Genomic DNA, 23,281 nt, shown 5'->3' with positions numbered 1-23,281 from the left:
TGTTAGATACCTGCAAATTAAACATGTTTCATGGCTACCTCCCAATCTGTTCACCAGTCATGATATTATATATATACTGTACATATATATATATATATATATATATATATATATATATATATACACACACACACAATATAAATTGTACACAATGAACTGAGAAAGTGTTCGGGCCACTTCACATTTTTGACATTTTGTTATGTTGTTGCCATATGCTGAAATCATTTAAATTATTTTTTCCCACACCAAGCAACTCTTAATACCCCTGAATTACAAAATAATAACATGACTTTAGAAATTTTTGCTAATTTATTTTAAACAAAAAAAAAAATATATATCAAATTGATGCAAGAATTCATACCCTCTACTCAGTACTTTGTTGATATACCTTTTGCAGTGATTATGGCCTGTAGTCTTCTTTGGTATGACAAAACAAGCTTCACATATCGAGGTTTGTGGATTTTCTACCATTCTTTTCTAAAGATCCTCTCAAACTGGTGTTAGGTTGAATGAAGGCCATTAGTGGATGACTATTTTCAGGTCTTTCATCTGCATATTTTTCTGATCTTCACACAGGTTCTCAGCAGCCCAACCAAAGTGACCATCGGATTCATACTCACTTCTTTTACCATGGGTTTTCTTTCATGATTGCTCAGTTTGGTTTGGTGACCTGCTCTAGTGAGAGGCGTGATTGTTCCAGGTTTCTTCCATTTAACAATTATGAAGGCAACTGTGCTCTTAGGAAACAAAGCTGCAAGAATATTAGTAGCTTCCCCAGATCTGTGCCTCAACACAATCCTATTTCTAAGCTCTGCATGCAATTCCTTTGATCTCATAACTTGGTTTTTGCTTAACTGTAGGATGTTATACTGTACAGACAGGGATGTGCCTTTCCTAATCATGTCTAGTCAAATGAATTAACCACAGATGGACTTCAATTCAAACAAGGCACAGAAACATCTCAACAACGACCAACAGAATGGAGAATTAACCTTTTTTGAAACATGAGGCCTGTGGTCTGCTTGCCCATCATCTTCCTGGTTTTCTTAACTCTGAAGTGCTTGCATCTCCACTGTCTGGCTAACCTTGTGTCTTCTGCCTTTTGTTTCAGAGCTAAAGGAGCCATGGTAGGGGGCAGCCATTCTAAATTCCATCTGGAGTCCACCTTTTTACATATAAAAGCCTAAAAGACCAACGGGTCGCATTGTTTTCTGATATTTTCCTGGTTTCACTTCAGCCCTGACTGTAGACCTTAATTTAAAAGGCCAGACACCCAGATCTGATCTCTGGTTACTTGCCCTTACCATCTATCAGAGTAGCATCCATGATACCTCCCAGAAAGTGTGTAAAATACTCCATGTGATCAGGTGGACCTGTTAGTGCTCTGGGAGTTGGCTAAACACTGAAATTTGAATATGGTACTATGGAATACACATATAATAGCTATTACGAATGATATCAGTGCAGATATGCATATCTTAAACCAATCAAATCATACATGAATATTCAATCTGCAAATAAAAGCCACGTACAACTAACTAGCATCACATTTTTTCTTGAATTTGTATTTGCATGCACTTAAGTGAGCTCAAGATGGAAGGCTTGATTACTGAACAACAAACAGTAACACCATACTGTAAAAGCCTTCAGGGACTGATTACTTTACTTTCCCAGCTTTATGGGCCACAGAAAATGCCTTTAAAAAAATCAAATTCAAATTGGGAAGAAGATGTGGTTTGCTTCACACTGTTCCCCTGCAACATGAACACTATTGGCAACACAGTATCATTAATTATAGTCACACTTCCCTGAGAGCAAAGCAAGCATTAAAGAATGTGTGGGCTCCCATTTATTCTTTTCCTATAAGAAAGTCTCTGCCATCTTTCTTGAATACTCCCCAGGGTTGTCAAAGGATGCATTCCTCTTCCTCACCAGACAGACTACTATCACTCGAGCTTCTAGTCCCTAGCTTCACACACAGTCACATTCCTGCCCTGCCTGTGATGGGTGGTCTCCCAGCTTTTAAAATATTTTCACACAAACCACTTAATAAGCAGCGAGTGATTTTTCAATGAGCCACACAATTTTGATTGCCAAGGATGTCCAAGGAGTGTAAAGGATTACATTGGGAGTGGGGGGGTTCACCTCAAGCACTTACAAGCACTAACACATTGATCATAGATGGCACAACTGTCCCCTAGTGTCAGTCCCCTAAACCTTAATTCCCGAAGCCTCTTTTGCTGATCTTAGGCACACTGTGGTAATTGGGAATTATTCTGTTTCACAGACTGGTCACCATGGATCTCACACTCAATTTGAGTTTCAGTTCTGTCTTATAGAATATGACGTTTTACGCCTTCTTCTGGCTGGGGAGCATTGCTTGGGTTTAGACTATGGCCCATTTACTTACAGTACAAACTTATACATACTTGCACATTATACACTATTGTTACTCAAGTGTTTTGGGAATAACTTAAAGTCTCCCAGAATGGCTGCAATAAAACCTCCGGTAGAGACTGGGCACTGTCACTCACCTCTTCTCCTTTGTTGCCCACAGTTTTGAGGCTCGCTCAGCACTTCCCACCACTTCCACAACCACCCTGAAGCCCCACCCCTTTCATGAGGCAGATATATAATCAACAACAAATTTAGTTTGGACTTAGTGACCGAGACATCTAAGAGCTCTCAGCAATCCTCAGCACGACTTGTTTTTTAGCAGTTTTGAGAGCTCTTTATTATGACCCATCTTTACCCTGCTATTAAACACACTAATCAGCTAGTACTTCAAACCCTCCTTTTGTATAATGTTTCTTCATTTTCATTGTAACACTACATATACTTTATACACTGTATATCTCTAATGTATATATATTAAATATGTACATATTTAATACATCATACACAATATACATAGCATGGTAAATCAAAAAGTAAAGACAATTTGAAAAACTCCAATGGATAGAAGCTAGCGCAATACACCACATTCATGATGGGTTATGGGTAGTTTGAATGCACACAGCACAGCGCTGTGCCATTAGTCTAGTTGAAAACAAGGCCAAATGACATGGACCCACTACTTTGGGATTGCACCATTGTTGAACAACGCACCATAGTGAAACTTCTTTGGATAGAGGGAGTAAAACCTGCTGAAATTCATTGAAGGTTGTTTGCTCAGTATGGAAGTGAAAACAGCATCTTCTTCTTCATCCTAGCGTTTATCCCGCTTGGCAGGGTCCGCTTTTCTGCAAATCCGTCGCCATTTGGCACGATCGAGGGCATCTTCTGGGGCGGCATTAATGGTCTTCATGTCTTCCTTTATTCTGTCCATTCACCTCTTCTTCGGCCTGCCACGTGGGTGCTGACCACCAGGATCAAGCCTCATAGCCATTTTTGCTACCGAGTTGTCGTATGCGCGCACGACGTGTCCATACCACCGTAGCCGTGCCTCGCGCATTTTCTCCGTGATTAGTGCGATGCTTTCTGACGTCTTCATTCATGACTTGGTCCCAGCACGTGAGGCCTAAGCACCACCTCAGCATTCGTATTTCCATCGTGTGTAGGGCCTGCTCGTGCTTGGCGGGGGCAACAGTAAAAGTGAAAACAGCATGACTCAACGAAAAGTTTATGAATGGGTTTAAAGTGGGAAGAACAAGTGTAACCAACCAAGCTAGATCTGGTTGACCATCAACATTGTGCACACAAACCCTCATCAACATGATGAATGCCTTCTTCAGAGAAGGTAGACTAATTACATTGCCCGCTGTTGCTGCATATTTGGATATCAGCTATGGAGCTGCACATGCCATAGTGCGTGATGACTTGGGGTCCTTAAAGTTTGCGCAAGATGGCTACCCAAACAGCTTACCGATCTGCATAAGCCAACATCCTCCAATGAATCTGAGAAGGTTTCACTACCTCTGCCTAAAGAAATCTCACTATGGTGCATTATTCAACAATCAGGCAGCAATCCCACAGCAGAGTGTTCATGTTCATCTCACCTTGGCTTCAACTGAACTAATGGCAGAGTGCTGCACTGTGCATGTTTGAACTACCCATAAACCACTGTGAATGTGTTTTTTGTTGCGTCAGCTTCTAACTGTTGCAGTTATGGTGTAATTTTCAAATTGACTTTTTGATTTACCCTTGTATTTACATTGATATAGTTTTTTTTTTCTTTGACAAACTGAAATTATGAATAAGAGCATGAGCTAAATACATACAAGGAGCAGAAATATAAAACATGCTTACACAGAATACAACACAGCTGCCCAGAGACAGCTTCACACATCCACCATGGAGACACACTAACCCTTCTGCCCCTCTGATCTAAGACTGACAAAAAGTGAGACACAACATGAAATGGAGGATGGACAGATGAATTGAGTTATCTTATATAACAGAATGCCGTCACGGACATTTCAATTATTTGTTTATAATAACTTTACAGGATAAGCTTTTTGGTAAAATCATATTTGAAAAAAAAGGCAAATAGTTTTGTCATGTTTATAAAGCACTCAGTGCTGAATTAAGATAATGTGGTATATAAATGTTTCATTATTATTTTCATGTTTCTGACCTTAAGTTCCATCCACTTCTTTACAGTATATATATAGTGCCTATAAATCACTACCACAGAGCACTTTACAAAGCAATCATGAAGAATATTACTGAACAGGAATAATTGAATTAATCATCATCCCGGCCTGTATTTTCCACCATTAGCTTTGACACACCAGGAAAATAATTTCAAATAATTTAACATACTGATTGGATCTTTCTTTCCTTTTTTAAGAAAAGTGCCTTGGTTGTCTAGAGCTGCATAATTAACTGCTTCACTGATCACTTACTGTATTTTAATGGAAATTTAAAATATTTACAATGAGCTGTACTTGACAACTTCTTAGTTATCCACCCAAGGAAAAAATAATGTTAATGTGCATGTACTTGTTCACTTGGTGATCTATTATTCACATAGAGATGCTAAAATAATTGATTGAACATTATTGCTGTGAACCATTGAGCTTGCATTTTAAACTTTGAAAGATGAACTACATACTGTAACAATGCCAGAACGCCTGTCCAAAGATTCCTTTTGAATTCCCTCCGTAAGGCCAGAGGTTAGTGGCGGCCAGGACCCTTCTCCACTCAAAACAGCTTCCCAGACTGGACGGACCCAATCACTATCACTTCCTCACCTTTTTTTTATGTTGCATTTTTTATTCTGAACTCTGCCATAATGCAATTTAAACAAATAGCACGTCTGATTGTTGATCATTTTAATTTTGTTATCTAATGAACATAAAAAGCAGCAGTCTTGCACCCATAATTTTTGTATATTACCTTAATGCAGTAAATGCTGTCAAAACATTTTAGTACCAAGTGAGGGCTGGCAGCTGCAGCTAGGGCCAAAGATGCCCACTAAGTTTCTGTGTGTAATAAACAGCAAAGCGAAGGCCTTGAGATGTGTCATTGTAGTTACCATATTTCAGATACAATATAACTTTCTTTCTAAAGGCCTTGAGAAGCAGGATCTATAACACAATTCAGAATGCCTTCCAAGTAGTTATTAGTGGAAAACCACCAAAGAGCAGTTGCAGCATTTTCCTTTCTTTTTTTTTTTTTTTTTGTAAGATAAACATTCACAATAGCGAAAGGCATCAAGCCTCCCCCCTAACACAAACTAATTTTACCCAAACTAGTCATGCGGTAAACTCCAGTATGATAAATGAGCAGAAGAAAATTGATTTGCACATAATAACAGCAGCAATGAACCTTTCTTGCTACATGTAATTTCACCCATCTGTTAGCGGAAGGAAAGTTAAGGATGTATTATTCCCAGGAGGACACTTACCCAGCTGGACATCTATAACACTTGGCTGGTTTTCCGTAGGGAAGAGTAGTTTCGGAGGCTTCTCTGTGAGCAGAGCTGGAAAACACACACACACATACAGAAAGAAGTGAATTTCAATGGTGAACTCGGGGCTTAGCTGAGCAATGGCGAGACAGGATTTGATGCTCTGCTCCTGTGTCTGAGATCAATAAAAAGAGAGCAGCAGGGAGGCTGAAAAGATACTTGCAAATCTTGATTTCTATACACTTACTGGAAGTAACAAGACATGTAAAGAAAATATTACATAATTTTGTGTACTTTCATAGTAAGATAAGTTATTGACTGTTTATCTGTTGCTCCTGTAAACAATGATTCTTGATGTACACAAATATTTCTTAACATACTGAGGCATTATATGCAACACACGTGGTCTTTGCAAAGGTCTGGCACTCCATCTAGGGTAGGTTTCTGCTTTTGATGCAGAAAAAAATGGTTGGACCTATGGATGAATGGACAAAAACATAGATGAACGAAATTGAAAAAGTTAAGGATGGAAAGAACACATTTAGAAATTATAGTGGTTCACAATACTGCCTCCCAGCTCCAGGATCCCAGCTCTACATTTGACACCTTTTTACTCTCTGAGTGTAGCTTGAATGGTTTCACTAGATTTGTGAGGAGTGTGATCAGGTTACCTTAGTTTTCCTTCCACAACCCTCTAGAAAAACATGTCATTCTAATTCACAGTTTAAGAATGACACTTTGTTTGTGTGGCTGCATACATGAGTGAGTAATACAGTGTGGTGTGGTGGCTCCTGCCTTATACCCAGTGATACCTGGATGGGCTGTGGCCCACCACAACCATGAAATGATTACACAGGTTTGAAAATGTAATGACACATTTTGTTAAATAGTACCTTTTACTAAAGAAACTAGCATAGAGCACAAATGCAATTGTTTCCACATTTCTACACTCGTAACCCTGCCAGATGTTTTTTATATAATTATTATTATTTGATATACATTTTCCAAAGGCAACTTGAAGAAGCAAGAAATATTACCTTTTTTATTTTTTAAAAAAAAAACTTCAATTGCACAGACTAGTAAAATGGTCTGCTCATGGTAAGAAGGATTCAAAGGACAGCTTTATGGTTTAAAATCTAATTTCCAAACCACTAGTCTACAATGCCTGCTTCAGGCTAGTGACATGCAAACAGTGAGTCATTGGGGAGGACTGAATTTACTCGACACCGCACTAAAAAAGGATGGCTGTTTTAAAGCTCCAAAATAAAATATTCTCAACTGTAATACAATACATTATTACAAGCTAACATCTCATCACATTCCTGTTATCCACTCTTTGTTTCTAAACGGCCACAAGCTTTTTCCCTCTTCTTAACATTTACCTTTTCTGAAAAATCTTCTGATCAACAGAATCACAGAATACTGTGGTTGTTTTATATAAAGGATGAGTAGCATTTTTTTAACACCAGTACCTATTAAGCAGGCAGTACAAGTATTTGATTTCCCAAGAAGAATATTTAGAATGCCTAATTATGTAAAGTGATAATTGACCCAGTTTAGTATAATTGGTACAATTGTTGTTAATATGTAAAGGTAAATGGCACTTCTGATGAAACAGAAGATTGTTGACTAAAGCTTGGATTGGATAAATGTGCACCGCTGGTAATTGACATTCCCTCTGGAGAGGGAGGGAGGTGTTAAAGGACTGGTGGGAGGACTGGAAAGGGAAATTCTTTCGATAAATGTGTACGCAGAAGTAGAATAAAAGCAAAAAGAACAGGACAATAGGGAAAAAGAGGGGACTCCATTGAGTTCATTTTAATGTATTCTTGCATAGCATTCTACTCTGAGTATAGGCAGTGCAGAATGATAATGGTAAATGTAGTACATTAAAAATCTCACATTAAACAGCAAACAAATCTGTCCATGAAATAAAAAAACCAGGGCAATAGAAATTTTCATTTTCATACTTGACATATGGAGGAGAGGAAAACAGTTGACAAAGGGGGAAAGGAGAAACAAGCACTCAAGTTGGCAGAATTTCTAGAGAGAATAGACCTCTGGGGACCCATGGTTCCTTATACCAAAGCAAATCAAAGTTCTTTACTCTTAGTCCAACTGCCATTGGAGTGCTCTTCAGTTTCACCATGTAACATGTAATATTGCTCCAGAAACCAAATGGTATGAGTGTTTGACCTATCTTGGCTAATTAAGCAGTTTCCTGCTACAGATATTGACATAGCAAGCTCTGCTTTACATTTGCTGTTGTCAGTTGAAGAGTCTGATTCAACTTACAGATTTCAGGTGATGGGCCTATGCTTGAAAGTCTTATCAGGTTCAACAGAATTGAAATGCATTCTGGGAAAGGTACATGGTAAAGCAGGATTCAGAGTATTTTACATTGTTAGAACGTGAAGCAGGATCTTAGAATATTTTCTACAGACAATCTGTCTACAGCTTCAAACAGCTTTTCATTCAACCTTGAGTTTGTATAATCGGCTTTGAGAAACTGTCTAACTTGCTACCAGAAAGAAAATCAGATGTGTGCTTATTTGAACAAGACGTGTGTGTTCGCTTCAGTTTCATTACAAAAATGAAGCTTTCACTTGTTTTGTGGCACTTTTGTAAAGAGCTCATCTCATTTGCAAAAACAGAAACTTTCAAGGAGCCTTTCACTAACTAAAACAGACACTCTGATGAAGCTTTATGTCTGCTTAGATACTGGACACTTATAAAGAAGCTCACTCTCCCTCTGGCAAGAAAGAATATATAAGTTGCACCTAAAGAAAAGAGGCCATTTAGGAATTGTAATCAGGGACTGAATGAAGGATCCACAAATGGACCCAGATTATAGATTTTTTTGTATTGCTTATATTGGCTGCTATTCATGCAAACAATTATAATTTTTGAGTAAAATTTGAATCAATTTCTGTCTTATTGCTATTAGTGAGCCAAGAGCTAGATATCATTCATTGTCTGACTAGGTTGAAGTAAAGGACTGAAAGTACAGACAGCCACAGTTAGCAAGCAGCTTGCAGTCAGTGATCGTGGGGGTTAAATAGGTTGGTTACAATACAGATGGTGACACTGTTAAGAGTTTATACTGTAAGTAACAGCTGTATAGCTGGCTTTGACGTTTCTTCCTATCCCAGATTAAGAAATAAACCTTGGAGGTTAGCTGGCACCTTTCATGGTATGTGCATATCATAGGTGATCTGAAAACACGATAAAACACTGTCTAATTTCTAACCAGCTTATCAAAGCCTGATAGAACTTGATGCAAAGTGGGAACTCTAGTCGACTGTCAATATTTCAATGTTACTTACACTCAATGGCCATTTTATTAGGTAGTACTGGGTTGGACCCACTTTTGCCTTCAGAACTGCCATGATTCTTCATGGCCTTGATTCAGCAAGGTGCCACTATCTCAATATCGCAGCAGAAATCGAGACTTGTTAGACCAGGCAACGTTTTTCCAATCTTCAGTTGTTCAATTTTGGTGAGCTTGTGTGAATTCTAGCCTCAGTTGCCTGTTCTTACCTGACAGGAGTGGTACCCGGTGTGGTTTCCTAATGCTGTTGCTCATCTGCTTCAAGGTTCAATGTGTTGTGGATTCAGAAATGCTCTTTTGCATACCTCCACTGTAATGAATGCTTATTTGAGTTGATGTTTCTTTTCTATCAGGCCAAACCAGTTTGGCCATTCTCCTTTGACCCTGGCATCAACAAAGCATTTTCGTCAAGAGAACTGATGCTCACTGGATGAAAATCCAAGTAGAACAGCAGTTTCTGAAATACTCAGACCAGCCCATCTAGCACCAACAACCATGCCACATTATATCACTTAAATCACTTTTCTTCCCCATTCTGATGCTCGGTTTGAACTTCAGCAGATTGTCTTGACAATGTCTACATGCCTAGATGCATCAAGTTGATTGGCTGATTAGATTTTGTGTTAACAAGCAGTTGAACAAGTGTACCTAATAAAGTGGCTGGTGGGTGTATATAAAATCTCCTCATCAAATTACTGTAGTTTTGAATATTCTGCTTGTATTTCATAATTCAAAACAGACTACAAAGTCTTACTTGAATAGACAAGAATTATTTCAGTAGTCAATGGTTTAATTTTTTTCTCCATAATTCATATTTTTCTGCAGTTTCAACATATCAAAATAGTGATTATTACGAAGCATGGAAAGCAATGCCCATTACCTCAGCATCACCTGCACTTCCGTGATTACACAGCAATGGCTTAAAGGCTTTTTAAAGTAATAAGAGAGCAAAGTCTTTACAAACAAGATAAGGACAACTTGGTGATAAATTCTTAGAAAAAGTGAATACAGCTTGTTGATAGAAAAATGTGGAAACTGCAAAACCACAACAGGGTAAATTAAGATATAAGTCCTGATACCAGTCTCAATAGGAAAAGAAATATATCAGAACAATAACTGCAGCCATAATGGTCCTGAAGGACCCTGGACTGAGGACTCCTGTCTTACCATCTCTTGGATTGAGTAAGTCTGCCCTACTCACCTCTAGATACACCTCTGACAACTGACTTCTGCTTTTCTTCCCACATACCCCTCACTGAAATGTCATAAGCCAACATAAAACTGAACGGATTGCTGCAGATGTGGCTTTTTTTTTAAATTAATTCCTTGCCCACCACAGATGTCACATATCTAGGGCAAGGGGGATCTTGCTACTCAAGGGATGTCATATTACTGCTTCCAATAAGAATGAGGCTTTTTATGGGGATTGGGTTCTTATATCAGGCCAGGGCTTTTTTCACTAGCAGGGTTTTTAAAGAGCTGAACTGTCTCTAGAGTGGCACAGTGGTTAACACACCGTCTGTACTCACAGTCTGTGTGGAGTTTGCATGACATGCAAATCCATGGTGGATTTCTCTCCTGGTACTCTTATTTTCCTTTCTGTGCCCATAGGTGTGTATTTAACGCTAATTGGTAATTCAAAATCAGATGAGTATGAGAGAATGTGAGTGTAGGTCTGTGTGTGGACCTTGCGATGCCTGGCATCCCATCCAGGGTTGTTTCCTGCATATCTAAGTTCAGAAAATTAATATAAATCTTTGAAAGTGAGGAGGCCAAAAATCAAACACACAGCTGTTGTGCAACTTTTACCACTGGTTTTCATGACAATATTTATAAATATCCAGATGCTTACAAGGCTAAGGGAGTTACTCAATTCCTCCTTTTCTTCAAAATGCACACTAGCTCTGAAATACCTACAAGCCTCTGGATATGGTTGATACTTGCTTTATAACTTGAATCTGTTCAGGAGCTGATTACCACTGTAAGCCACAAAAGTCTGTGTGCGCAATGTATACTTGTCCCGTCACAAAGACAGTGATATCAAAGACTTCTGCCCCTGGAAACTTCAACTGCACCAGATTCAAATAGTAGAAAACTTTATGTACTCCCTATAAGCAACATTAGTTTAGTAGAAATTCTTACCACTTAATTTGGCAATAGGATATTTGAGTCATACATTGCTATGGTGTTGTTTTTTATTTTTTGTAGCATCACCTTTACCCCAAAAATCAGCAGAAAATCAAGCAACTCTAAGAAGAGCATGCACAGCCCAGTAATTTAAACGTGGATTAAAAGACCTTAAGAGCTGTCCTATACAGTGACAAGAGTAGGGCAATCACTGTAAACCCATACGGTAGTATGTGAACATAGTCTTGAAATGCAAAGAAGTAATTAGATAATTTGAACGTTTCTTCCAGATTTATTACAAATTACTCACAAACATATTTTAGACTATTTTACTTTAATTTATAAAATGGCATTGCAGAGAAGAAACATGTTAGGAGCTCAGCTGAATGTAATAAGAAGGGACTGAGAACTCTCTACAAATAAGTGTGCCAAGCAGGACATGGGCCTGACAGGTGACCAGAAAGGCAAGCCTAGAAAGACCAAAAGAGAGGTAAAAGGAGTGGCCCTTCCATTCACCTGTTCCCAGGGGACTATAGCGACTGGCTGAAGAAACAAAAGGGTAGTTGCCTCCAGTCACCAACCAGAGAGAAGGTGCTGCACCATAATATTAAACGAATGCTACTCTGACCACTGAGGATAGATAGTGTGTTTAACTTGCTTTTGCTTACGCTTATAAATGTTAATTACTAATGGAAAAGTAACACATTGTTATATTTGAAGGCCAATGGCAAGTGCCCTCAAAAGTACATGTCTTTTCATTTTTACCTATAACCCAAAATGGCCATGCATTGAAAAGGCACCTCCACAGAGATCTAAAGCAGAAGGCAACATATCACTACCTAACTTTCTCTTCTACTACTGCAAGCATTCACACAAAAAATATTGAAAATTGGCATAAGTCCATGAAACTAAACCTGCTTGGTTAGCAAAGGAAATGAAATCTTGTCCTAAGTGTTCTTGGTATTCTCTGCTCTGTGCTCCAGCCAACACTAATAACTGGCAGCTTACCAGCAATCCAGTAGGTCCCCGTTTATTAAAGATATGGGAGGGTTGGAGAAAGGAGCAGAACGTTTATAGAAGGAAAATAATTTTTCTGGTAATGTTTAACAAGTCTGCGGTGGGTTGGCGCCCTGCCCGGGGTTTGTTTCCTGCCTTGCGCCCTGTTTTGGCTGGGATAGGCTCCAGCAGACCACCGTGACCCTGTAGTTAGGATATAGCGGGTTGGATAATGGATGGATGGATGGATGTTTAATGAGTGGACCTTTACAAATATATTTAATTCCTTTCTACACTGAATCAGCCTATAATGTTAAAACAGCTTGCCATGTTACTTGACTATTGCAACTGTACCTTGTCTGTTAATGCTTTGGTGTTTGCCTAAGTATTACCTGAATGTTATGATAATTAATTTAAGTACAAAGTGTAAAAGCTCTGCTGCATTGAATTTTAGAAATGCTACTATGTGGTGGTGGTTGGTTATAAGAGTTAAGGGAATGTGTCTACCACAAAGTGTGATTTATGAAGGCACAAGAGTGCTTATTTAGCCCTCATTTCTAAGTATTACAAGCATGCTTCAGTGAGTCTAATGGCAGAAGCATTTGAGCTCTAAAAAGTACTTTTTGGAGGCAAGAAATTTTATTTTAAAAAAGGCAAAGTTGTCTTGGAGACTGGATGACCAAATCATACCTAGAGTAGTTGTATAAGATCATTAAAAGAGCTGATCACAGCAACACAAGAAATGGGCCACCTGAAAAGATGAAAGATCTAGCAGTGCCAGGTTGTCTGTAGTCCACATTTTGGTTTTGTTTTATTGAATAATGCTTAAAGATCAGAATTTATTAAAGCCTGCTTTCCTGCCTGCACAATTGTTCTGTTCTGCCACTGGAGGTTCTGAAACAAGTTGCTTTTTTACTACTACTGTAGGTATCATGATATTTAACCATTCAGCTACACATTTTCTATCCCATACAAATTAGAACAGCAACCTGTCCAGCTTCCCTCATCTCACACCTGCATCTATCCTTGAGCTGGTATTGGCTAGTGTGGAGGGAGATTCAAACAACTGCAGAGTATGTTAAGAATTTCATTGCTTAATCAGCATAGGAACAGTAATATTTCAGAAACGTAATGGAATTCATAACACTAGCTTAGACACACCACAATTCAACTAAACATTATTCATCGATCACATGTATATCATGTAAAATTTTATCAAATATTCAGTGGCTAGTAGGAGACTTGGCAGCACCCCAAACCTCAGACACAATTGCAAAACACCAAGTCCAAGGTGCAAATAATAGTTTATTAATAAGGAAATACAACAGAACAGTCCACAGTTTTTAATTCCCTGTGTGTTTCCCTCTTCTTTCCACTCTTCTCAACAAGCCTTGTGTACCTCTTGGGTGAAGAGAAGCAGCATCCATTATACCAGACCCAGGATTACTTCTGGTACCACCACACTGCATCCAGGAAGAACTAACTGACTCCCACACAACCCAGCATGGCTGCCCATTGGAACTCAAGCTCTCATGCAGCCCAGCAGGTGTGCACACAGAAGATCAGCCAGGAAGTCATTACCACCAATTGCACTTGGGGAACACATAGCCCAGGCAGGCAAACTCAGTTCCACCTTTACATTATTGAGGCCTCCTGGCCAGGTAAGGATCGATTCCTCATAACCGGGATGCCAACTAACAAATGTCAATGACATCACCTAGGGTAAGATTCAATTTATGACTGATGTCATGTAGCACCTGCACATTTTGGAAATGTTCAACATTTAAAAAAATTGGGGAAAAATATTTATATATCTTTCAGATAGCCTAGGATATAAAATAACCTCTAACACCTTAACAGCTGCATTTGAAGTAAAACCAAATAAGATAAAGGTGTGCAATGAAAAAATCATTGAAATAAAATCCTTTATCATCCTACTTGCACAAAGACTTATTTCTCAACTGGAGGAAACTCAATGACTGTCAGTAACTCAAAGAGAAAGCATTCTTCTATCTCAAATTAGAAATCAGAAAACAAAAAAATCAAATTCTCATTATGATTATCTGTTCAGAATTTATTCAGACATTAGCAAAAACTCATTAATGTGATTCTAAAGTAAACATGTCGCGTCTTTGCTGAACCTTTTTTATTTTACTTTCTATTTTTTCTGATGCATTTTAGACATGGCTCTCTTTTTTACACCTCTGATTGCCATTTAGGGATTGAGTGCTGAGGTTCATGGATTTTCTTCAGAGTATCCTGTTGTACGTACTACGTTGTTTGGATTTGTTTGAGTTGTGTTCTTTTATAAGGTTTTATTTACAAATAAAAGGATTAAGAAAAGGCCAGTGCGATAAAACATTTCCAAGCCGTAACTTATTAATAAATGTCCAGGTAATAGCATACATTCCTCTTTGTTGGAGAGGAGAGCCTGAACTGTCTGAACAAGTTTCCTTTTTAGTACCAGGACAATAAGGAAACTGCTTCTGGGTCATCAGTTCAATAAATCAGCTGGACACCTGGTTGCCCATTTACTATAAAGGTTATCTGTTAATTAGCCATAGCGTTCTAACTGTGTGTGTGTTTCTCTCTTCAATCTAAAAGTAGCATTTGTAGCAACGAGAAATGCATTACAACCAGAATTAAACAACTGTGCACTCAGCAAGTAATAATAATAATGATCTGTGAAAGTGAAAACTGTAAAAACAATATGAACCTTCATCTTGTATGGCATAAAGTGGAAAACCTACAGAAGATAAATTGAACTGAGAGGACACAAGAAACATATCCTAAGAAGAGGAAAAGTATATCAGTTGAGAATGGCAGGGAATCATAAGGGTGAAATAAAAAGTCAACTGTTAGGTGCTAATACGTTTAAGAAGCTCTTGTGGTTTTATTTAATAAGTGTACTTTAATTCTTGTGTCAGTGCAATACCACACTGATATGCGTGACTACGTTCAGAAGAAACAGTGTGTTAAATTAGGCTGTCAGATAAAGATTTTACTGTTTGAATATTATTCTAATGCACTTAAACATCTAATTCAATTGCAAACAATGTTTAGCTTTACATTGCCCTGATTTCATTATTGTGTTACTCTAGACCGGTGGTTTCAAACTTAGATCCTAGAAGGCCACAGTGGCTGCATTTTTACATTCTAGCCACTTTCTTAATTAGCAACTAACTACTACTTCTAATTGTACCTACTTCTTATTCCTCAATTTTTTTTGACTTTCTTTTTCAGACTCAGACCTCTTAATTGTTTTTTTTTTTTCTCTTTAACTAGCAGTCAAGCAAAAATGAGATGCAAAGCAACCGAATAGATGACCACATAAGTTGGGGGGAGAGTTGGGGGCCTAAACACTAAACAATTCATTCATTAGAAGGCAATCCTTGTTGTTAATGAAACACGCTATTTAATTTCATGGCTTGTTGGTGCTCTCATTCTGCCACGCCAGACATCTCTGAACTGTTGATTTCCTTTTTCCTGAGGGCACCATCAAAATGTTTTGTGGACCAGAACAGATCAATATTTCTCAGATCTTAACCTTTCTTTTTTATTCCCAGTATTTCATTAAAAAAAAAAAAGATATTGTATGATGGACACAAAGGTGCAAATGGGATCAGATTGCAGTGTCATGTGTTGGCTCACTTTGTATCTCATTATCGTTTCACTGCTGTGGAAAAAGAATTAAAAATCTGGAGTCTAAAATGCAAGACAACTAAAACTGAGGCAAAAGAAGTTTCCTTATCCATGAATGCCATTTTTATAACGTTTCCATGAATGTGATGTCTTGCAGACCATTTTAAACTGGTTAGATCTGCCTAAAAAGCAATACAATAACTTCAGAAATTTGTTTTACCTCTGAAATGAAGTAAATGTCAATGTAAATTTTCAATGGTTTACATGTTACCTTTGTAATAGTAATGCGTGTTTAGTGTTCACCAAATCATATAAAATACAGTCATAGTAGCACTAAAACAAGACGTCAGTTACACGTCTGATTCGCATACAGAACAGTCACTCAGAATCTGCCTCAACTTCAACTTGTTTGTAGGTCAGACACACAAGGGAACGCTCTGAATGTTCCTGGCAAACCGGAAGTTTGCACTGGGAGCAAGCGGCCTTTATCTTTCTCTCCTTTGCCCTTGGGCACATGTGACAGCGTTGCTTCTTAGCTACATTTGCTGCATCTCCATGGGGCTGTTTCATCATCAATTTTTGTTTCCTCATCACTTGAACATCATCATTGTCCTCTTCATTTGAGTTGTCTGATGTATTGAAATCCGACAACTCCTTCATTATTTCAGCCAGGGCTTCACTTGCATTGAATTTCTTTGTTGGTTGTTGACTCATTGTTCATAAACACATCAACTGGACTTGCTCCTCAACAAACTATACACCAGCAACGTCTCACGCAGGACTAAGAAAATCTAAACCAAAGAAAATACAAATATAAATAGAAAATTCAAATATAAAATATAAAACGAAGCAAAATGCTCATACAAAAATACTAACTTTCCATGAATGAAGGGTCTCGGAGACCCCCAACTGCTTTGTGCTACTGTAGCACTTATTTGCACTAAGCTATTGAGAAGGTGATTTCGGCACATTTTTCAAGACAACACAAAATGAAAAGTCAGAAAATTTCATGGCCATCGTATTACCTTGAAAGGTAAAGAATTTGAAAATCTGCAACTGGTGGTCTTGGAGACAACAATAACAACATTTATTTATATAGCACATTTTCATACAAACAGTAGCTCAAAGTGCTTTGCATAATAAAGAATAGAAAAATAAAAGACACAATAAGAAAACAAAATAAGTCAACATTAATTAACATAGAATAAGAGTAAGGTCCAATGGCCAGGGGGAACAGAAAAAACAAAAAAAAAACTCCAGACGGCTGGAGAAAAAATAAAATCTGTAGGGATTCCAAACCATTAGACTGCCCAGTCCCCTCTGGGCATTCTACCTAACATAAATGAAACAGTCCTCTTTGGATTTAGGGTTCTCACGGAAGGACTTGATGATGATGGTCACGTAGACTTCTGCCTTTTAATCCATCCATCATTGTTGGAGCATCATGAAGCTTTGAGTAGGTGGAGGTGGCGCAGGCCACCACCACAAAGAAACCGGAAAAAGAAACAGAAGAGAGAGTAGGGGTCAGACCCCCTCATTCATGGATTAGGATTAATACAGAAAGTGTCTGTAACAAAAACCTACTATGGCTCTCCACAAGCTTGGCATCCCTGCTCTGGACATACTATGGCACATTGTCGCCTTATTCTGATTTTGCATTGGCACACCACTTTTATTAGGAGCCTTTTCTTATTTTTCACTGAAAAGGCTGTATGATTATCACTGCTTAGATAAAAGTTTTGAACATGAGTGACATGATACGCTGAATGTGTTTCATCTTAACATATATAAATAAAGCATACTGTTGACAATCATATTATTGCAATGTACCACATAAGAGGACATACATGTATTGGCAAGAATATCCATCCATCCATCCATTATCCAACCTGCTATATCCTAACTACAGGGTCATGGGGGTCTGCTGGAGCCAATCCCAGTCAACACAGGGCGCAAGGCAGGAAACAAACCCCGGGCAGGGCGCCAGCCCACCGTAGGCAAGAATATCCAATCTACATTTAACTATATTCAAATGTATAGTTATTTTAAATGTAAACCCTGTAAAGCTCTAGTCAATAAATATTTAAAGTAATTGTGACAATAATTGATTTAAAATAGCTTAAAGGACAGGTTCAATATTTTTCAAGTCAAAGTTATTTCTTCACAAACATGGTATATATTAATTGGCTGTATCAAATTGCAATCTAAATTGGATTTATCTATACTAATAAAAGGCAAAGCCCTCACTGAGTCACTGATCACTAATTCTCCAACTTCTCATGTAGGTAGAAGGCTGAAATTTGGCAGGCTCATTCCTTACAGGTCACTTACAAAAGTTAAGCCGGTTTCATTTCAAAATTCTACGCGTAACGGTCATAACTGAATCCTACTTACGTACATATACACGTCCATAGCCTGCAGCTCGGTCGCCATGTGAGGCACAGTTGCGTCCCCCATCCCCACGCCTCCCATGTAATTGAGTGCCTGCCTATATAAGGCTGTCCGTCACTCCGGTCTCTTCATTCCCTTCCTTGCTTCGCCACGGTATTCACTTCTCCCTGCTGATAACTACAGCCTTTTTATTTAATCCACGGCTTCTCTGCTGTTTTATTGTTTGTTTATTACGATTATAGTTATTGTGTAGGTATTTTAGACTTTGTTTACATTGTTCAGGTACCCATTTACTTTACTTTTTCAACCGTACCCCCATTAACATGTCTATTGAGGTGATCACCATCAATCAAAGAATTGTCACTTACTGAGTGGTTTCCATGCCCGGAGATGCCGCCTGCCTTTTTCATTCTCGGTGTTACATATTGCACGGCTCACTCTTGATATCCGGAGGAACATTGTGTCTTATGTATTAATGAATGGGACAGGTTCAAAGTGTGGACTGATGACAAGTACAGGAGATAATTATACTACACAGGAGCACTATAAGAGTGAAATGCTTATGCCCTTCACCTATTTTTCTGCATGTGAGTTGATGGCTGCCGCTGAATTGTTCGGTTGTCACCTTCAAGTGTACCGAAATAATTTACACCTTTGGAGAGCCGCCAATGCCTCTTAAACATCTTAGATTCACAGGTGTAGGGGTAGTTGACACTTTGATGTTTATGAATGTTTCAACTCTCTAAAGCTGGATGCGAAGTTATTGAAACTGGTTGTATGCTTACAACGCTTGACAGATGTCGAATGTCACTTCAACACAACAAGTCCTGCAAATACTAATGTAATTGAAATAAACCATGAAACTCAAGCCGATTATGACAGCAGCAATCCAAGCTGTGAGAAAACAGTAAAAAGGAGGTGTTTCAGACATCGTGGTACATTTTCTGATGCAGCTAAATGGAGACAACTTCGTGACGCTGCCGCCAAATACTTGCAGAAAAATCCACAAGTTAATAGACACGGTGTCGCTAAATACTCTCAGGCAAATCAACAAGTTCATAGAGATGCTGTCACTAAATACTTGCAGAAAAATCCACAAGTTAATAGAGACGCTGCCGCTAAATACTCTCAGGCAAATCCACAAGTTCATAGACACACTGCCACTAAATATTCGCAGGCAAATCCACAAGTTAATACCGGGGATGCCTGTTAAACATTTTAGATTCACAAGTACCGATTTGGGTAGTGAACACTTCGATGAATGAAACCTGTTATCTTTACAACGGTTGACAAACACGGAATGTAACTTGAACACAACACGTCCTCCAAATATGAACCTGATTGAAAGAAATAATGATAATCAAATCCTTGATGACAGCAACACTCATAACAGTGACAAAAAAAATTACATTGACAATCATGTTATGTTATTTTTAAAATTTTTCCTTTTCTTTTTCATAACTTCTTTAACACACTATTTCGCCGCTGCGAAGCGCGGGTATTTTGCTAGTATTTTATAAATAGTAAAAAATAACTATCCGTCTCTTGCCTTTTATAATAGAGATATAGGGTACCAGAGTCTGATAATTAAGAAAAGCCATAAAACTTACCGAATACGTACATTTTTCAAGCCAATAGTGTTATGGAGTACTGATCTATGTCAGAGGGGGCAACTTCACTCCTGGAGAGCTGCAGCGGCTGCAGGTTTTTGTTCCAATCCAGTTGCTTAATTAGAAGCAAATCCGCACCAATGACAGATCTTATTTAACTTCATGGCTTGTCAGTTCATTCTTAAATCATATATTTCTTTTTTTTACTTTCTAATGTTACATGTATCATCCAAGTGATCTGAAGCCTAAAATCGATGAGTAACTTTCAGTTCTTCACTTTCTTTTAAGTTTCCTTCTGAGTACTTAATTAAACCAAATAGTTCATGATGTCGGAAATGGAGACAAGCTAGACACAGAACTGTTGGTTCCTGTTGGTCATTTGCATATTATTGCTAATAAGGAGCAGTTAAAACAATAAATAGTGCTGTTTAAGGCTAACATAAGCAATTAAGCGTTCAAAATGTTAACAAATGAGACAACTAAAATGATCCAGAAAAACGTCACTTGAGCAATAAGATCTTCATCAGCAATGAGTGATTTCTCATGAAGTAATTGGGTTGTAACAAAAACCTGAAGCCACTGCGTCCCTCCAGGATCGACATTGCTCAGTCCTGATTTAAGTGAGCTGAGTCTTAAATAGCAAATAAATTGAAGGAAGTTAATTAGTACCAAAAGCTAGTCACTAATTAAGAAAATGGATAGAATGAAAATCTGTAGCCACTGTGGCTCTCCAGGATCGGAGGTGGACACTCCTGATCTATGTCACGGGATTACATACATATAGCAGTACAGAATATCCATCTCGTGGTTTGAAAATCCAGGTATGTCTTTCAGTGAGAGAGAATTTTGTAATGACTCCTATGAAAAATGGAGAAATAGAATTAGTCACTTCACACCAACTGCTGGTGAGGTGGCCCTAAAAAGGATTTTCTGCTTTCTTCTTGGTGGTGATACATACTCCTACCTGCTTATCCTTTTGCCTGCTCATGCATGCAATCCGACTCCACCTAATGCCACTCACCCTGCAACCTGTGTGCCTCTTAATACCCCCCGCTCCTTGTCAGCTGCTACATAATAAGACTGATGGACTCTGTCAGCCAAGAGATGCATCCAAAGTGCTGTGTCTATGTGCAAACTCACCTCTCCAACACTCAACCCCTTCACTGCTGCACCTTGCAAAGGTGCTTTTATACCAGCCTCACCAGGCAGCAGATAGCTGTCATTCTTGTCCCATAGTGCCAGGGTCTGAATGAGTCTGAAACCTTCTTCACGTGTATTTGCAGATTGATTGGCATAAGTGAGTGTCAGTGATTTACTCAGTCAAACATGTTGAATTAAGTTCTTATATTACTACTAAGGGGCTATGCTTGCCAACCCCAACCCCCACCACCTGGACAGTGCTACGCACCAGCCACTTCACGTCTCTGCTGCTCGCTTTGTGAAGAAGGGGGCTGAACGTACCCTAAGGAGACGTGGTCGCTCCTCTGAAACCCCCTCTTAAACGGTGATACAATGGGAAACAAATACAGGTTTTTTTTTTTTTTACCTCCTCTTTGCTCGATCAGCTGCTTGCTTGCTGTTGCTGCCATGCCCCATGATCTGCATATTGCGCAGCACTTCAAACATTTAAAAGCCTGTACAGCAGCTGTTGCATTGTCTCACAGCCTTGTCTCTTTTCTCCCCCAGACATTCTCTGCTTCTGCCAAGGCGCGCCCCTATGAAGAGGAAGATTTTCTATTCTTTTCATTGAGAGACGGAACTGTTCCCTGTGACTACACACGGCGCTTGATTTACTCCTGAAAGTAGACCTATGATTGAATAATGTTTCTGTCTCTAAAATCTCCTGTGTATCTGTGCAACTCTGTGACCAAAGCATGGCAGCGTATGTGGATTTCACTTTCACCAAACAACAAATCTTTTAATTCTCATGGATATGCCTTTTCATTGGGGAGCAACACTACTTTTTCCTGATGGTGGCACAAATTAGACAATCTACAAGACTCTGACTTAAAGTTTAAAGCCAAACAATATATTTGATCTCTTTTCGCTGTTCCATTATTTCACTGAGTAATAATTTCCATTTGCACTAATGTGATCTTTACTACCATTTTGTTGAGACTTTTGAATTTTCATACTTCCATTATCTCTAACCTGCTCTGAACATGCATCGCGCCATTTTTAAACTCTTTACGATGTTCTACTTTGTCATCTACTCTTTGTCTTTTATTTCTGGCCCTGGGCATGATTAAATCTCTTGGCACAAAGTCTCGTCTTGCGGGGACATGAAAGTGTCTCTCTGAAAAAATCAAGTCTCGTCTCCTTCCAAGATTTTATTTTATAATAAAGAGATATCCTCAGCAAAGGGAACTCATCTTGCATTAAAAAAGTCAATAATTGGTTTGTAGCCCTTCAATCTGCTCTATCTCAAATGGAAATTTTCATAGAAAGGGCATTAAGTTGCCGCTGAGATTTCTAGAGCATCAGCTTTGAGGTGATAAGGATTCATCACTTCTATTTGTGACCTATCCTGATAGTAGAGTTTGGCACACTTAAGTGATCAGACATTGGAAATAAGAATAACAAGGTCATGGTCCTCATTCTCAGGAAAGTGTGTTCAGTTCCCTTTATCTAGGTTAGGGCACAGCTATCGATATGAAGGATTTTAAATACCTTAGGGTTTGAACTGTTAACTTTTAACAATGTATTGTTTAGCCATTGGAGTACTGAAGTTGTTCTAAATGGTGTTTCTTAGACAAAGCTTTCGACTTACCAGTTAATATAAACAACCATTAATAGTTATGAGCTATGGATAATTATTGTAGGAATGTGTTTAGTTGTGCAAGCATCCAGCATGACTGCATCTGGGATGTTAGGCTCACAGTCCAAGACAAGATGAATACGGTAGTCTAACAATCCTAGGACACCTCAAGAAGAGCTGCTGCTCCTCAGGTTCAAGAGGAGTTAGGTAAGGGGTTCTAAGTATTTATTGAAGATGTATCCTGGGTTTCTTCCACAAGAGGTTTACATGCAAAGGGCCACTCAGAAGAGATTCAGTACACACCAAAGGGGTATATTTTTTTTTGTTTTGGCCAAAGAATGCTTGTTGACAGCTGTTGCTGAGGTTAGGGATGTCTAGAAATAACCAACTCAGTCTCATGCCGTTGTAAATCTAATATGAAAAAGTGGTTGGAAAACAAGATGAGAAACTGCCCTGTTAATAACAAATACTGTACAGGCAGTCTAAGCTTTTGAGCTTTTTTTTACATTAATTCTTGTTTTATATCAATGCGTTCTTCTTCATCCACATGATTCTGTCATTCTTCACATTGG

The 23,281-nt window shown here is 38.6% G+C and overlaps 1 protein-coding gene across 1 annotated transcript in view; it reads right to left on the bottom strand.

Annotated features, from left to right (window-relative positions):
• Nucleotides 1–23,281, bottom strand: part of il1rapl2 (interleukin 1 receptor accessory protein-like 2) — a 1,094,678-nt gene that overhangs the window by 226,002 nt on the left and 845,395 nt on the right. Inside the window, exon 6 of the mRNA XM_039766278.1 lies at nucleotides 5,852–5,926. Within this exon, the coding sequence (XP_039622212.1) occupies nucleotides 5,852–5,926 (75 nt within the window). The remainder of the gene's footprint in view (nucleotides 1–5,851; nucleotides 5,927–23,281) is intronic.

Source organism: Polypterus senegalus, chromosome 10 (assembly GCF_016835505.1).
Source record: "Polypterus senegalus isolate Bchr_013 chromosome 10, ASM1683550v1, whole genome shotgun sequence".
In the NCBI taxonomy this organism is placed as follows: Eukaryota; Metazoa; Chordata; class Cladistia; order Polypteriformes; family Polypteridae; genus Polypterus; species Polypterus senegalus.
This window is presented reverse-complemented; position numbering and strand designations above follow the sequence as displayed.